Source organism: Barbus barbus (genome assembly GCF_936440315.1).
Source record: "Barbus barbus genome assembly, chromosome: 8".
NCBI lineage: Eukaryota > Metazoa > Chordata > Actinopteri > Cypriniformes > Cyprinidae > Barbus > Barbus barbus.
In genome coordinates, this window is record NC_136736.1 from 2,459,793 (window position 1) to 2,478,220 (window position 18,428).

General features: G+C 37.8%; 2 protein-coding genes across 3 annotated transcripts; one reads left to right on the forward strand and one right to left on the reverse strand.

Annotated features, from left to right (window-relative positions):
* Positions 1–215: 215 nt before the first annotated feature.
* LOC306873516 (relaxin-3-like) lies at positions 216–1,735 on the reverse strand (the record flags this gene model as incomplete). The annotated part of the gene is made up of 2 exons (XM_079422858.1): positions 216–487; positions 1,564–1,735. The coding sequence occupies 2 exons, from the start codon at positions 1,733–1,735 to the stop codon at positions 216–218; spliced, it is 444 nt and encodes a 147-aa protein (XP_079278984.1).
* Positions 1,736–3,347: 1,612 nt separating this feature from the next.
* On the forward strand, positions 3,348–18,398 carry LOC306874047 (MHC class II regulatory factor RFX1-like). Of its 2 annotated transcripts, none has more exons than XM_079423766.1 (18): positions 3,348–3,494; positions 6,294–6,655; positions 8,812–8,909; positions 8,992–9,069; positions 9,671–9,738; positions 9,840–10,191; positions 10,730–10,911; positions 11,322–11,441; positions 11,528–11,649; positions 11,736–11,854; positions 11,932–12,041; positions 12,121–12,272; positions 14,043–14,140; positions 14,219–14,368; positions 14,460–14,668; positions 16,250–16,403; positions 16,494–16,539; positions 16,694–18,298. In XM_079423766.1, the coding sequence occupies exons 2-18, from the start codon at positions 6,316–6,318 to the stop codon at positions 16,840–16,842; spliced, it is 2,547 nt and encodes an 848-aa protein (XP_079279892.1). In that variant the 5' UTR covers positions 3,348–3,494; positions 6,294–6,315; the 3' UTR covers positions 16,843–18,298. The 2 variants fall into 2 exon arrangements, with proteins under 2 accessions (XP_079279892.1, XP_079279893.1); XM_079423767.1 differs by having other exon boundaries at positions 3,363–3,494; positions 8,995–9,069; positions 16,694–18,398.
* Positions 18,399–18,428: the final 30 nt, after the last annotated feature.

Consider the following 18,428-nt stretch of genomic DNA (forward strand, 5'->3'; position numbering starts at 1 on the left):
AGTAAGAGAATCACAAGAACAGAGATGAACAGTTTTTGAATAGACTGACAAACAGGCTCTTCACTTTGGCTAAAATCTTCTATTCCTACATCTTCGACACACATATATTTCAGTATTTCATAGGAACAAACTTCAACAACCTCTCCACCTTCCTTCTTCAGGTTGGAGTGAAGATAGAGGCGAGGAAGGGCGGAGAAATAGGGTGACGCAGTTCTTTAACATAACGAGCTGATTTCGCTCTTACTACAGCCCCATTTACAGCAGGCATTGGACAGCCCGACCACCACGTCCCGCCCCTTCCTGTCTGACGTGCGCAAGGCCTCCAGCACTTCCTCTGAGATGAGCGAGCGGGTGGGCCAGCTGAACACGGGGCTCTCCTGGCCCTCTCCCGCCCAGGCAGGGTCCTCCGCGTCGGGACGAGGTCTGTATGCCCAGCTGTCAGAGGCCTCGTCGTCATGAGCGGAGAGCAGATCACTGGAGAGGTCACCTGATCAGAGAACAACACCAAAAAGATCTGTCACTCACTGTAACTCATACAGCAAGTGATTCAAATGAACCCTTAACCTTTAGCATTAAACTTCAGCACATAACTAGTCATGCAGAGTTTGTGTACTAGAAGTGAATGGATCCTCAAATCATGCGTCTCCTTGAAGATAGGTGTGCTGTTATTTTACTAAGTGATCACCTGGTAGATGATAAAATGGGTGAGAATCCCCACAAATGTACACTGAATGACAAACATCAGCCACTGAGACCAGAATATGACAGAAACTTGAGGTGAGTCTCTTTTGGCCAGTAAACAACCACCTAGCAACCACCCCAAACAACCTAGCTACTGCATAGCAACACCCTGCCAACCAACAGCATCATGTCAGGTCATCTTACACACACACACACACACACACACACACACACATCATTAATAATTATATTAAAATGGTTATGCATATATATTTATATATAACACTTTAATTAATATAATTAATAATTGAATTATTGTAATAACAGTGTATATAAGCATACATATGTATGTGTATACAATATTAGGCTACAATAAATTAACAATGTAATGAATAACAATTTAATTACTTAATATAAATTATTATTATTATTAAATAATATATTTTTATTTTTATACTATAAATATAATTTAGTTATTATTTAATTTTTTATTATTATTTCGTTTTTTATTCCTTTTTTTAAGAAAGCTAAAATTACTTAATATAAATAATATTTCATATAAACAATAAATATTAAATTAAATGGCATGTGGTTCAATTTACCCTCTAAATGTATGGGTATTATCAATAATAATAATAATTATTATTATCATTATTAAATAAATTATGTATGTTTTAATTGTTGTAGCCTAATTGTGCCAAAATAATTCAAAGCTATATGCAAAAGTACAATTAAATAAATTTTGTATATAAATGTATTTTGCATTAAAGCTATGGAAGGAAAATTAGGTTCCTCTAAATGTGTGTGTATTGCATTGAAATAAACAAATATACAGTAAAAAAAAAAAAAGTCTTGGTTTTTTACTTCATATCTGTCTCATACCTGAAACGTCCAGAGACCTCCTCCATCGCGAGCCTCCGCAGGTGAAGATGACCGCGCGGATGAACTCTCTGCCGCACAGCTTCACTCCGTAGGTCGGGTGTCCATCTGTGGCCCGAGCGCCGCCCAGCAACGCCACTAGCAGAGCGAGTCTGAGAACTGCAGCTTTACACATGACAGACGAAAGTGAGAGTTAGAGGTGCTGGAAATACCTCTCAGTGCTCCTTGTTGGTCAGAAAGATGGTCTAACCTCTTCTTGCCCTGCTGTGTGTTTTATAGGGGCTTATGGAGTCTGTGCTGCTGCGCATCAGTCAGATGGACCGTGATAGCAGAGACCTTTAGGAAGACAAAGGCCAGGCCCAGCGCCTCTATTATGAACCTGTGCACCTCAAAGGAGGTGATGTCGAATGAAGCGACCTAATCTCATCACTCCTGACCTTTTTGTTGTCTAATCGCACAAAAAGTTGCACACTCACACTGACACAAACGCTGCACTTTTAATCAGATGCATGTAAATACTCACATTATTAGTCTATAGTACCACATCTTATTTAATCCGGATGTAAATGCTTTTCTAAACCAAGTTTATTATATTTTACCTCAATGCCACAATGCTTAATCCTTGTGAATTTTCTGACGTTGTTAATAAATACATTTTAAAAATGAATCATTATAATAATATTAATATAAAAGTAATACAAGAACAAATATTTCATCCATTAAATACAAGTTACTGAAATATAGCCTATATGGTACACTTTGACCACAGATTCAGTTTTCTAATGAACAGAAAACTGAAACCCAAGACTTGTATACGTTCATGCAAGTTTGTTACATGGGAATAATAATAATAATATAATTACTGATCCTGTGTGGGGTCATGTGAAAAACATACACCAGGACCAAGATCCAATCTGGAAAGATGCAATTTTTGGAAAGAAGAATTAGGGATTTTACTGGCATTTTATGGATAATCACGTAATCCATAAAAAGTAATCTGATTATGAGCATTTTAAAATGTAATCAAGTGCTCAATTAGAATCTGATTACATAATCCAGATTAACATCAATTACTATCCAGCACTATTCATATACCACTGAATTCCCATGAAACATCATCAATACACAATAAAAGAATATTAAACATACAGTGCAGACTGGTTTAGCTGAGCTCTCGTGACACCAGGTGCCCAGATGACATTTCAAACAGAGGATATGGAGTGATTGTTATGTGTGTGTGGTTATTATTGTTTCTTCATAATCATACAGTCATGAGATAAGAAAGTCTGGACAATATGATTGACACAGATAACACCACATGGATGAGCCTGAGGCTGCCTGTCTGACCTCAGTATGATTAATATTCTAATGGAGCCACTTTATAATTTATATTATTTTTTACTAATTTATTCAGTTTAGTTATCCAGTTTTATGGAGGAAAACGTTTAGTCAAAGTACCACGGTGTTGCCATTTAAGTATATTTAATATGGTAACGTTTTGTAGGGTAATGATTATGCATGTGATTTTCTCTATTTTGTGCAAAAATATAACACTATTTTGATATATATAAATTGCATGCTTTTAAGTCAGGAGTCGAACGTATCGTTTGATTTGATTGACAGAAATGCGGTCCAATAAATGAGCGTAAAGGGGGCGTGCTCTTCTTGCGTAATAGCGTAACTCGACTGTCAGCGAATGACAAGGTTAGTTTATTATAGACACTCGCCTTGTCCAATAATAAAGAGAGAAGGCCGTTTCCCTTTGCGACGCGCAGCCAATCGCCGCTGAGCAAGAGGGCGGTGCTTAGACGGGTGGGTAGCAATAGTCACGGTAGTCGTGGCGACAAGAACCCAGCAACGAGAATCAACAACAACAATTTGAACCATTAAGACAATAAAACTCCGCGCCAAACTAAGATCATCCGGCGGGAAAGGTGAAAGCAACAACTTTATTTCACGCATCCTCCTCTTGTTTTTTCTTACAAGTGCTAGACACGATTTCCTCAGCTGTCGCGCTTGAACTCGACCCCGCGCCTCTCGCACGCGCTGGCGGTTGTTATGACGATGTCAAATCTGCTACAAAATGGCGGGTGTTGTAACGTGAGCGTGTGTGACTTTTACTTGTTGTTTTTGTTTATGGTGAGCTTGACGTCAGAAGCGCGTTTAGCTGACGAGTAGTTCAGGATCAAATGTCAAAGAGCGACTTTCGACAGTCAAACTGCACTCGACTGTGGTCAATTTTTCGCTAGTCCGGTTTGCTGGAGTTTGTTTAACGCGAATGCAGGCGTTCGGTGGATTAAACTCCCGGGAATTGTGTTTTCTCGGGTTAAAAACTTTGTTGAGCCACAACCAGCCATATGTGTGTCAGTCAGATCAGCTCCAGCGCGGAGGGGGCGTGGTCTGGAGAGGGGCGTGGCGTGGGAAGTTAAAAGGGCGTGATTGACATACGTCTATCCAGATATACATGCTTTGTTTTCTGCCAGCAATAAACAAAACACACATATGTGACCCTGGACCACAAAACAAGTCATAAGGGTAGATTTTTTTTAAATTAGATTTATACATCACATGGAAAGCTGAATAAATAAGCTTTCCATTGATATATGGTTTGTTAGGATTGGACAAGATTTGAAAATCTGGAATCTGAGGGTGCAAAAAAATCTAAATATTGAGAAAATCACCTTTAAAGTTGATCTTACCAATGCATATTACTAATCAAAAATTAAGTTTTAATATATTTACGGTAGGAAATTTACAACCTATCTTCATGGAACATGATCTTAATATCCTAATGATTTTTGGCATAAAAGAAAAATGGATAATTTTGACCCAAACTATGTATTGTTGGCTATTGCTACAAATACAGCCGTGCTACGTATGACTGCTTTTGTGCTCCAGGGTCACACATGTCTATGCAGTTACATAGATGCATACTTTGTTCTCTGCCAGCAATAAACAAAACACACATAGGCTGTGTAAGAAATGTTACGTATAATATAAACTCAAAATATATACTATATTATTATTGAGGCAAAATCATGCATGAAGTGTAACCATAATATGGACCATAGAGAGAAAAGTAATATATTGCACAACATAATGTTTAGTCAGATTTATGATCATCAAATGCTCAGCGAGACATTTTGCACATAAATTTGTCAGCATATTTGAACCTATGAATATATGAATATCCGATGCTTGTTCAGGTAAATTGTCAGTTATGCATTTTAACTGTATGTGTGTGTATATATAATTTGTCCTCTGCCAGTAATAAACAAAACATACATTTTAAAACACAAAGCATACATATATAAGAAATATTATATTTAATATACACACAAAACAGAGTATATATTGAGGCAAAATCATGCATGAGGATAATATTTTGCCATTAAAATCATAACATTGACTATATACTATATAGAGATAAAAATAAATAAATGACACAATATAATTTTTTTTATGACAAATGTTCAGCGAAACGCATATTGGATGTTAATTTAACAGCATATTTGAAAATGAGCTATGAATATATGATGGTAAATTGTTGAAAATTAAATTTTAAAGTATTCAGCATTGCTCTTTGTTTTATTTTCATGCAATCATTTTAATGAAGTGAGCTCTTTTTAAGCTGTTTAAAACTAATTCTGATGATCAGAAGGTTCATTGTGAAATTTTCTCTCTCTCACAATAACTTCATTTGAATGAACACATACTGTCATCACAAGACAGGACACGCAACGCCGCCTATTTTTGCCTCTAATTTAAGGAAAAAGAGAGTACTGTTAAACAAGTTCAGCCAGCTCAAGGATTTATGTGCATCTGACAGGGAAGGAAAATGTGTTTAGTTTTACCTACAGTCTCACAGTAAACTACTCTATGCAGAAGTGAGACAAAATACTTGACATTTTTTCAGCTAAATTGTTTTTGTTGTGATTGATTCTAAATGCATATACTTATTCTGTATTCAAATTATTATTTAGTTAAGGTAAACCGGCAGAAAGATGCCAGTGAATTTCCTTATTACAAGGCACTATTGCTTTTTATACAATTAAATATTAAGGCAAGACACTATGGGTGAATACAGTAAAATTCCCCAGTTGACTAATCACATCAATAACATTAATTAATGTTATGTTCAAATATGCACATGCATGATCTAATAATTTACAAAAATGTCCAGAAATTGGATAAAGCCAGTTTCAATATTTTGTTGACATATTAGAGTTAAAGATTTTTACTCAGGGGATTTTTGAAGTCTTTGTATCACTTATCAAATCAGAAAACCCTGCCAACAGCCAGAAAAAAGTGTTTTATGAACAAACCCCTCGGTAAACACCTTCAGAATATAGATAGATAGGAATAAAACAAGTCTGATTTATGTAGTTGCTACTAAAGTGGAGAAAAAGCTCATTTTGAGAAAACAGCCTTTAAAGATATGTATTGTAACTGAAATCTACAGACGCAAATAGACAAAGTATAATAAAATAAACACTTAAATATGCATTTTGAATGTTTTCTTTCCTCTAGTCTGAAACAACGACATGCTATGAAAGCAAAATAGCCCAAAATCTCAAAATGGACCAGTGCATGGAAAGTGCAATTTAAGTGTAACTGTGTAGGAATAATCTCCAGGGCACACCATCTATCATTAAAACAAGTAAATAAGTCTAAATCTGTTTGCTTTCAACTTCCTGCAGGGGTTAATCCGCGCTTTTAATTTCTGTTTGCAGAGGGATTTGGGCTGTTGTCGTCATGGCAACTTCAGGCTACCCCGCCGAGGAGCTTCCGCCCTCCCAATCGCAAGGGGGCAACGTCACGACGGCCTCGTCGACCCAACAGAAAGCCACGTCCACCACCACATCCCAGTTCCTCTCCGACATCCAGAGCTCGCCGGGATCCACTCCTGCACAGACGGCCTCGATCGTTAGAGTGCAGGCCACGCCCCCTGCCACTCAAAAGAAAGTGGTTCTGGCCACGCCTCCTCAAGGAGCCGAGAGAGCAGCACAGTATGTGGCAGGAGAGATACAAAGCTCCGCCTCCCAGGCAGAAAACAGCCAGAGAGCCCAGCAGTACATAGTAGTGACCGTCACCGGTGAGCACTTGCACTTTACTAGATACATGTGGACTTAACTTTCTCCCAGTTAGGACTGAAGCTGCAGAGCAGACCGCTGGTTTTTATGCATTGCGTGTATGCAAGTGTGTGTAATGCAATCTATCAGACACCTGACACTTTCTAGGCCTCTCCCTGAATAGAAGGACCTCAAAATAAACACGCAAGAGTAGCAGTGCGTATCGCAGCCCGACAAACACACACACGTTCCCTTCTGCCTGTGGTTTTTATTTAACACACTCACACATACACACGTTTTTTCTGATGACTGAACATTGTAACAGCCGATATCAGCGTCCGCAGAGTATGGATGAACTTCTTACCGCAGCAGCTTTATTAACTACCGTAGAGAAGGACAATACTGAGACCTGACAGACTAAATATAGTGACCACAAAAAATGTGTATTTAAAACTAGATTTCAAATGTCAATATCAAAATAAAAAAATCTAAATTAATATCAAAATATTTTTTTATATATATACACTAGGATTTTCAATTTTTTTAAATTATTTAATTTATTTGTAATTTTTTAAATTAATTTATATATTAATACTTTTATTCAGAGATGATGTATTTAGAAAAAGTGACAGCATAATCTTACTAATTTTTAACTTTTTATTCATCACAGCAATTATGATGGTTTGCAAGTTAACACTGATAATGTTTCAACACTGATAATTAGAACATACTATGATCTCTAAAGGATGAAGACTGGAGTAATGATGCTGAAAATACAGCTTTGATCACAGGAATAAATTGCATTTTACAATATATTCACATAGAAAGTGGTTATTTTTAATTGTAATAATATTTCACAGTATTGGTGTTTTTACTGTATTTTTGATCAAATAAATGCAGCCTCTGTGAGCAGAAGAGACTTCTTTCAAAAACATTAAAAAAATCTTACTGAGCCCAAATTTTGAATAGTAAATATATTGAGTGAATTTATTTATATTATATGCATTAAAATTTGTCAACATTAATTACTTGTATATTTAAAACTCATGATCAAAAGATCAACACTAACAGAAAAAAATAAATAAATTAAAATCTATTGTAAAACACAATTTTCATATTTTATGTAGACGTCAAAATAAAAAAATATTTATTTAAATTACATATAGGTATATTATAAAAATCTCAACATAACAGCATAAATTGCATGTATGTGTATATGAAATGAATGCTGACAGATAAAAGAGTGAAATTAGACTATTTTTATGTAAGTATATCATTTAATAAAAGTATATAACAGCAAAACACCTGTAGAAAGGCTTTAGTTTAAAGCTAAATTATATCAGAGAATAATTTACTTGAATAGAGAGATAAACTGGAGGATGCAGGAAAATACAGAATGGAAACCAAAGTAAAAAGGACAGTTAAAGTAAACGTCCTCATCCTTTCTTGAGCTTGATTTCTCCTCTCTCAATCTGATACCTGTGTTTACCCGAACGAGAGATTTCTCGGCCCATCTGTGGAGATTAATTGTTCAAGGCCGGCCCGTATGAGCCTGATATAAAGAGAAATGGCTGCATGTGTGTCTGTTCAGATCATGTTCTACAGTAGCTGTCTGTACAGTCTGGATGTGCTCTACCGTAAGATTGCATGTTAACTGATTTTGATGGTTGTGTGTTATTGTTTTGGTATTATTTCCTCCTGTAGGTTTTGTACTGAGCAAAACAAGTCTTCCCCTTCACTCAGTCATTATTTCCTCTTTTCTGAGAGCGGTTTTGTCATGTGTTTCCTTCTCATTTCTGTTTGATGTCTCTTCAGTGTGTCTTCCTGTCATTGTGTGTGTCTCTCTTGCACACACACACACACACATAAGATCTGCAGTGTGAGTTTCAGTAGTGTGAAGTGGCCATATTCTACACTGCTGCTGCGTTATTGTTTTTAATCCTTTTTTTAATCCAAAAATGTTCATTTAAACTAAACCGGTTGTTGTGGCTCATGTAATTGAGTTTTTACATTTACAGTATATTTACACACAGTTGTACTCAATTTCATGTACAAAACATTCTGAACAGTGCTGTTTCAGTTATATCCTTTAATATACAAATGAGTTTCTGTCTGAGAATCTAAGTATAGTAGTTTGATGTTTATGTGGCTTGTTTTTGGTCTGTCTGTCTCTGTGTAGAGGGCTCACTTCACTCGAATGAGTCTGAATCGAATTCTCCTCCCGCGGGACAGACTGGCGTTCCCACACAGGTAGTGCAACAGGTGCAGACAGCACAGGTAATGCACACACATATGTACATATGGGATATCAAAGCCATAAAGATCAAATGAATTCCAAAACAGTGTGATTTGTGTCCAGCAGAGGTCCGTGGTTCAGGCTACAACCAAGAGTCAAAGTGGACAACTGGGGGTCAGTAATCTACTCCTCACACCTGAGGTACAAACACACACACACACACACACACACACACACACTTCATAACTGCTTTAAGCGGAATGATATTATAACATGCCTGCCACACATATGTGAGGTCTCATCTACTGTAATGGGTTCTTCTTAAGTTATTTAGTATATATCAGTTCAAACCTCGAAAGCTTGGTTTGACGATAGTGTATTATATTTCTTTACAAGCAATGTCACTTGGTTAGATTTTTCGCAATGTTTTTGCAATGTTGGAAGGAATGACCTTTATACTGTACAAGTGTGTTTTTTAGTGCTCAAATACTTTTGGGGTAGGTTATTTGCGTGTTTGTGTAATTGTCAGACATTTAATTGTAACTGTCTAATTATAATATTTTTATTCTGTCGTCTCAGATGTCTAATGAGATAAATAATTTTTTTATAGGTGCAAATGAACATTAAACATTGTCTTTATATTGTTTTTTATGTTTATATATAAAGTTTAGTTTACTGTATTTAAGTAAAGATTTAGATTTGACATTATGTAGACAGGCTTTGTGATGTTCCCCTCATACCTGACTCTGATTAAACTGACTTTTAAGAGTCTGATGTGAAACAGCTGTTTGTTTGTGTGTAGGTCCCTGTACAGCATGTTTACCCGAGTCAGTTTGTGGAGGGAGACGCCGACTACAACAATACTGCAATGTGAGCGTCAACACACACAGTGCTTGTGGTGTATATTTAGCTTCTTTACTCCTGAAACATTTACCTTTCTCTGTACTTCTCCTTCTCTTTCCCTTTTTCAGTCGTTCCAGTAGTTACCAGTTCACAGACCCCTCCCTCTACTCTCAGGCCACGCCCTCTGTTACTTACTATGAGACGTCGCCCACCACCGGCTCACAGGTCACGTCCCCCGCCAGCACTCAGCCTGTGTCTGTGACGTCCGGGACAGGCACAGGGGTGGTCTCCATGTTCTCAGAGGCCAGTTCGGGGATCACCGTGATGGCTGGCGGGTCCTCGTCAGGAGTGGGCGTGTCAGGGGGTGTGGTCACCAGTGGAGGGGTGGGGAGTTACGTGATTCAGGGCGGGTACATGCTTAGTGGAGCCGGTGGAGGGAATCAAAATTTCTCACACAACACACGCGCATCGCCCGCGACTGTGAGTGTATTTGTTTTCTTGAATGATGATTCAGAGTTTCACCCAGTGTTGTTATTGGTAACTAAAATTAATTTTAGTAATTGAAAAAAAAAAATTAAGTGAAATAAAATGAAATATTAGAAGAAAAACTTAAACATTTAATTTTTTCTTTACTTTTTAGAAATTTAAATGAAAATTAGAAGTGTCGCCTGGGCGGTTAACTGAAATAAAATAAGTTTAAGTACTAAAATTACTAATAATAATTTACCACATAACAAAATAATAAAAACTAATAGAATAATAAAATATAAACATAATATAAAAAATAATAGAGTAATAAAATAATAATAATAGCACATAACAAAATTACTAAAACTTAAAGTAAAATAAAAATGAAGCTAATAAAAAATATGAATAAATACTATAATAGTATATAACAATGCTAAAATACACAGAAGAAAACACTGGATTCACCCATAAAACGGGTAAAAAAATGAGTTTTTGATTGGGTGATAGTCAGTGAATTAACACCTGTTGTCTGTCTCCTGTCTGTGCTCAGGTGCAGTGGCTGATGGATAACTACGAGACGGCTGAAGGTGTGAGTCTTCCTCGCTGTACTCTCTACTGTCATTACCTCCTGCACTGCCAGCAGACCAAGCTGGAACCCGTGAATGCTGCCTCCTTTGGCAAACTCATCCGCTCTGTGTTCATGGGCCTCAGGACCAGACGTCTCGGCACCAGGTACAGTCACACTGTCCGGACCAGTTGTGATGCAATAAAGCTTCAAGCCTCAACAAGCAATATGAACCATTTTGCTTTATTTGCATATTCATTGTACTGGGTAGCTCCACCCACAGTAAAATCTCTGGTCCAGAATTTGCTCCACATAACTGCGCATTAAACGTTAAATGTGTTCTGATTAGCTGTGAATGCATCATGTTTTGCAGCAGTTTTTTTTATTTGCTAGAATTTTTCAAAATAAATTGTATACATGCTAATTTGAGATTTAAATATAAAATAAAAAACAACAATATTAACAAAAACTATAATAGTATATGAATTATACTAAAATAACAGAACAGGCTATTAAAGGCTAATATTAAAACACCTGTGTGTGTGTGTGGGTGTGTGTGTGTGTGTGTGTGTTTCAGAGGGAACTCTAAGTACCATTACTATGGCCTTCGAATCAAGAGCAACTCCCCCCTGCACAGACTGGTGGAGGACCAGCAACACCTGGCCCTGAGACAACAGCCGTACTCACAGAAACAGAGGTTTGTGTGTGTGTGTGTGTTTATAGTTTGTGTGTTGTTGATCACTTGTTGTTAGTTTGACTGATAGCCCTCATCTCTTGATATAGGATAAAGCCTGTGCATAAAGTGGAGGGACTGACCAATGGAATGGGCCTGGGGGTGGGGCATCAACAAGGGGCGGGGCTTTCCGACATCAGCACCCAGGTTCACCAGTATCAGCAGTTTTTAGGTAAGACAAAAACAAAATGTAGGAGCAGCTCTCTCTTTTGGAAATAAAATCTTACTTTACATGAACTTTTTGAATGTGTGTCTCAGATGCGTCTCGCAGTCTGCCGGAGTTCCCTGAGCTCAAAGATGAGGGTAAACCTCTGCCAGATGGACTCCATCCTCAACACGTACACACATATCAGCTGAACTACAGAGAGCACTGTGAGGTGAGTGTGTGTGCTGGATGTCAGATGTGTGGTTATTTTAGTGTTTTGGTGAATTATGTGTGTGTGTGTGTTAATAGGCGATTCTGGATGTGATGGTAAACCTGCAGTTCCCTCTTGTGGAGACTCTTTGGAAGAGTTTCTGGAGGTTCAGTGAAGGACAAAGCAGCGACACAGATACACTCGACCTGTGAGACACATTGGCTTAAAGTGCAGTAACAAGTGTTGTGATGTTGTGTTGTGTCTCACTGATGTCTCTGTCTCTACAGTCATGATGAATCAGAGAAGCGTTTTCCCAAGTCGGTTCTGGTTCTGTTGTGTAAATATGAGCCCGTCCTCAACTGGGCCCGCGAATGCGACAATTTGCTGTACCAAAGCCTAGTGGAGATCCTCATCCCTGATGTCCTGAGACCAATCCCCAGTGAGTTCTCACAACTCTACACAAACTCTATATAAACTCCATTCCAGTGAGTTATATAACTATACATAAACTCCATCCCAGTGAGTTACATAACTTTACATAAACTCTATACATACTTCATCCTAGTGAGTTACCCAACTCTACACAAACTCTATATAAACTCCATTCCAGTGAGTTATATAACTATACATAAACTCTATATAAACTCCATCCCAGTGAGTTACATAACTTTACATAAACTCTACACATACTTCATCCTAGTGAGTTACCCAACTCTACACAAACTCTATATAAACTCCATTCCAGTGAGTTATATAACTATACATAAACTCTATATAAACTCCATCCCAGTGAGTTACATAACTTTACATAAACTCTATACATACTTCATCCTAGTGAGTTACCCAGCTCTACACAAACTCTATATAAACTCCATTCCAGTGAGTTATATAACTATACATAAACTCTATATAAACTCCATCCCAGTGAGTTACATAACTTTACATAAACTCTATACATACTTCATCCTAGTGAGTTACACAACTCTACACAAACTCTATATAAACGCTATATGATAACTATATAAACTCCATCCCAGTAAGTTACAACTCTTCACCATCCTTTACACAATGCTATACAAACCCAATTAATTACAAACTTTATATAATATATCCAATATGCTCAGTGAGTTACACAACTCTACACAAACTCTATTTATACTCTGTCCTATACAGTTATAAATTTTGCTATGTAAACTATATATAATCATCATCCTCCTGGAGATACACAACACAAACTCTGTATCAACTCTAGTGCCAGGGAGTTACAAAATTCTATACAATTCCACTTAAACAACACGCACAGTTAGTTTCACAACACTACTGTCTATAAACTCCATTAATTTCAACTATTCAACTTCCTGTGTTACACAACGTTATATAAACAGCAATGAATGACAAAATTCTACATACAATCTTCATATAAACAACTCTGCGAGTTATAACACAACACAAACTCTATATGTACTTCATTCCAGTGTTTTACAACTCTATACAATCTCTATATCAACTCCATCCACAGTGAGTTACACAATTCTATAAGACACAAACCTATAAAACCTTGTACAAATTCACTTCATGTAAACAACATCCCCAGGGAGTTACACAGCTCTATACAAACACCATTTCAATTAGTTACAAAACTCTACATTACATTACTATTCTCAGTGAGTTACATAGTCCTACACAATGTAAAACTAACTCTTTATAAACTCTAGTCTCTATGATTTATAAAATTCTACACAGCTCCATACAAAATTACAAAACCTTATACAGTTTTGCACAACTCTACATAAACAACACCCCAGTGAGTTACACAACAAACTCTATACAAATTCTATATAAATTCTATTCACAGGGTTGCAAAAAACTTTATACAATTCATAAACAAGCTCAACCATGAGCTACACAAATGTATACAATTTTTCACACTCTATACAACTTGATATAAACCTATAAACTCCATAATCTGTGAAATGCACAATTTGAGTAAAAAAGTTCTCAAACAGTTGCTAAACTCTATGCAACCATAAATACTCTATATTAACTCTATGGACTTCAACAGAACTCAGTACAGCTCAAGATTCTCAATACTTTCTTATAGTTTTTGTTGCAGCAAATGACCATGGATTTAAATAAATACCATACTTGAGATCCATACTTGCAGAATTTGAAATTTAGTCTCTGACTCTTTCTGTCTCTCTTCCTGTAGGTGCCTTAACTCAAGCCATCCGTAACTTTGCTAAGAGTCTGGAGAACTGGCTGACCAACGCCATGATCAACATCCCGGAGGAGATGGTCCGTATCAAGGTCTGAAACACACACAGATCTCCTCTGAGTTCCCTCTGTTATCGGTGTGTTTATGCTAACACCGTGTGTGTTGTGTAGATTGTGTGCGCGGGAGCGTTCGCTCAGACTCTGAGGCGCTACACATCTCTCAATCATCTGGCTCAGGCGGCCCGCGCCGTCCTGCAGAACACGGCTCAGATCACACAGATGCTCAGCGACCTCAACCGTGTCGACTTCACCAATGTACAGGTAACACGGCTCGCTCTGTTCATGTCCTGTCTTCCCCAGATCTCCCTTCAGTTTTTAATTCACGTGTGTGTGTGTGTGTGTGTGTGTTTAGGAGCAGGCCTCATGGGTGTGTGGCTGTGAAGATGGTGTGGTCCAGCGGTTGGAGCAGGACTTTAAGCTCACCCTGCAGCATCAGAACTCTCTGGAGCAGTGGGCCGCATGGCTGGATAGGATTGTCTCGCAGGTCCTGAAGCCGTACACCGGCAGCCCGGCCTTCCCCAAAGTGGCCAAACTCTTCCTGCTCAAATGGAGCTTCTACAGGTGAGATTCCTGCTTATTCCCCACTGCATACTGCATATTAAAGTCCCCATGAAATCATGAAGTTTTTTGGCTTTTAGTATGAATATTTTAGCCTTACGGTTATCTATAAGCTAATGTGCTCCACAACAATTATAAAATTCGCATTCAAAATTTATAGTCTCTCACTTCCACAGATATGGATTGACGATTTTGATGACGGATCATATGCACGAGTCGGTGTTGATCACAAGCTCAGCTGACGACTCTGACCGAGCTGTGATATAAACAAAACACTATAGACGGTTTCATTGTGCGCATGCGCCTGGCCCGAAGTTAACTAATGGTCTGTTTGTTGTTTATCGGTCTGGTTAGTGGCGCCGGCAAGAAATGCTGTTAAATTTAAAGTGATGAGTAATGAAGTTGGGCTCAGGTTGTTGTGCTGTTGCATGGATCTCACAGACATTCATTTATTTGGGGCGACCCGCCACGATATCAAAACTGACCGATTTTCCAAAAGGCTTCGTTGAATAAGCATGAGCACATAATGCACGTTTAAAAATCAAAACGAGGCGAAGGTGTTTTTATATCACTGTATTTCTGAAGGAACACTGTCTTTAGAAAATGTTCTATGTCATTTTCATTGCATCTTGCATGTTATATGCCTGATAAAGCAGCGTTTGTAAGCTGAGTGCTGCTTTGTGTACAGCCCAACAGCCGTTACCGGGGAAACCTCTAGTTCTTCCGCTTTAAAGCGCCTCCTGCTGGAAGAGAATGAATTTGCATTTTTAATAAGTCCGTTCAAGTAGTTATCGCTGCACCTCAGTCCATCTGATTTACGCAGCAAATATATTTTGCTTGTTATCCAAAAAATGATCTACTCTATAGGGCTAATGTGAAGCCAAAACATTTCAATCCCCCCCAGGTGGTTGGACCCGGTGTTGGTCATAAACCCCTCCCTCTCCATGTAATCGAATGGCATGTGAGACAAACTAAATAATCAAATTACACTTCAAATCCATTTTTTCCAAAGATGAAAAGTTTCTGTCATTTTAGGTAGTTCTTATCATGCAGATATATGTTCAAGTGTTTATTTATCTAATAAGTTTGCTGTTAGTTAGTTATTTGATGCTATAAAAACGGGGTGTGGTGTCATGATTGTGGTCTGATACCACTTTGATACCACGGCTCCACCATACAACCACTACCAGGCAGACTCTGGCTCCAAATGACGTCGTTTTCACAAGATGACAGCGGCCATACTGAGATGTTAGTGGAAGGAAGTGGAGATGGGTCATCTGTCTTTTTTTATAGTCTACGATTGACACTGCGCATTTCAAGGCACTTCAGGGGAAATCAGCATGTGAAACAATGCACAGTAGGCAACAGAAACATTTCCAACATGCTACATTTTGTCACATGACCTCGTTATGCGTTTTTAATCCAATTTTGTGTATAAAATCACTTTTGGCAGCAATGCTTTCCTGTCATCTCTCTACTGTCCTAATAAAAGCCCATAAAAAAGCTGATGCCATGTTAGGGGTTTTAGTGTGTCTTTAGTTGTTATATTGCCATAATCTCATAATGTTTGTGTGTGTTTTGTAGTTCTGTGGTGATCAGAGATCTGACCCTGCGCAGTGCCGCAAGTTTCGGCTCGTTTCATCTGATCAGACTGCTGTATGACGAGTACATGTATTACCTGATCGAGCACAGAGTCGCACAGGCCAAAGGAGAGACGCCCATCTCTGTCATGGGAGAGGTAGACATACAAACACACACATGCATGCATGCATACATACAGTCAAACAGACAGTCATGCAGTGATTTAACTTTGTGTCTGTTGTTTCAGTTCGCCTGCCTGAACAGAAGTCAAAGGTCAATGGATCCTGATAAAGGTACGTGCATTAACACACACAGACACCTGTCTGATAAATCAGAACATAAATTTTGAGACTTTCTTTAGCTTTTTTTTTTCTTAAACTCTAGCAACCACCCAAACACTAGCATCAGGAAATCTCATTGATCATGTTTGTGTGTGAATGTGTGTAGATGAGGAGGAAGAGGAGGAGGACGATGAGACCGATGAGGATCAGGACATGGCCGTTCCTGTGGTTGTGGGGGAGGAGTCACTGGAGCCGCCCACCAAACTCGCTCGAACAGAGCTCTACAACAACAACAACAGCAGCACACCAAACTAACTTCAGCCACTCGGACTGACGTTCATTGCTGAGCTCATTTCTCTGGGAGCCAGTTTGGGATCGATTAGTTTTGCTAATTATTAGAGGAAGTTCAGTTTCAGTTTATTTCCTGTAAACACAGAGAAACTGAGCGAGTTTCCTGAGGTGAATCAGCCCTCAGAGCTGCTGTATGATCTAATGAAGCTTTTCTAGAAAACTGTAACATTCATATGCCTTAATGAAGTGCACACACACACATTTTCATTGCCTTCCCTTTGTCTATCAAAGCTGCCATGCGTGTCGTGTCTCGACTCTTAAAGTTACAGTTCACCCAAAATTAAAAGCATTTGCCCACAAGTCATTCAAAAGTCATCTATCTCCAAAAAAGTGTGTTCCATAGAAGAATGAAATTTATATAACGACATAAGGGTGAATAAATGAAGATGGACATTTCATTTTTGGGTGAACTGTCGCTTTAAGAGTCCTGTTTTGATGAACCTCCACCTGTTCCATGCTGCCATTCTTTGCCAAAGCCAATCATACATCACCTAGGCCTGTTCCTAATTAATATTCATGAGTGTGGTCATTTAAGGTGTAGCCTTTCACAGCTGTAACACCACGTCCTTCCGTGCTTTTGACTTTTTCTTTTTTAACAATAATGAAAATTATATATACAATTGTTGTGCTTTAATCAGCTGTTTATCTTTGATGCTTTATGATTTGAGTCTGATGCTAATGGATCAAACGTGCCTTCAGAGGATTAGGTAATAAATAAATGTCAGAAACAATTACGAGAATGCTTTATTTTTATTTCATTTTTAAAATCTGAAATCTTATCAGGCCTCATTTGTAAAACACAAGCAGAATCAATTTAGTGTAAATTGTAAAACCATTTTCAGTTATCAAGTTTGGTTGACATGAATGAGATTCAGTGTTTAATCATCGACTTCACTCCATTCATCTGTCATTTTTCCCTCTTTTCACATGAATCATTCATTCTGCATCCACACAAATGTAGCCGAGCACAAACGATTCATTTCTAACAAACACTGAACACATAAGCGAAGAGTACAGAAATGTTTTGTGATTGGACGCGTTGGTGCAGCTCATGAATATTCCGTATATAATTATGGTGGTTTTGACAGCCAATCAGCAGCTAGTGTGTAACTCTCCAGTGGTTATAGAGCCAAATCTAATGTGGAACAATTCTGCAGCAGTTTTGATAAAAAAAAAAAACTGTTTAGCACAGGGTTATATTGTTTTTGAATATATATATATATCAGTGTTTCTTTAATTGTACTATAAGAGTTGCTGCAAATGATATGATTTTAGTTATGTATGACATACTTTTATGATCTTGTACTGTTGAAACCATAATGGCCTTATTTGAAGTGTACCTGTAACAGAAATCCATGTAAAAATCTGTATTACTGTGCCTCGAAGTTCAGTGTCCCTTTAAAACAAAAAAGCTTTTAAGAAAATTATGCATTCTGATGTTTTGTGTTTGTTACAAACATGCAGTTCACTTAGTTTTTGTTAATTGAAATAAAGCTGAAACAAAATATACATTTTAGATGAAACATTTAACATTTAATCTGAAAATGAGA

Excerpts from the sequence above, each read along its gene's own strand:
- LOC306874047 (XM_079423766.1), top strand. The coding sequence starts at position 6,316 with ATGGCAACTTCAGGCTACCCCGCCGAGGAGCTTCCGCCCTCCCAATCG. Across the intron at positions 6,656-8,811 it reads CATAGTAGTGACCGTCACCG|AGGGCTCACTTCACTCGAAT; the intron begins GTGAGCACTTGC and ends GTCTCTGTGTAG. Across the intron at positions 11,855-11,931 it reads ACTACAGAGAGCACTGTGAG|GCGATTCTGGATGTGATGGT; the intron begins GTGAGTGTGTGT and ends GTGTGTTAATAG.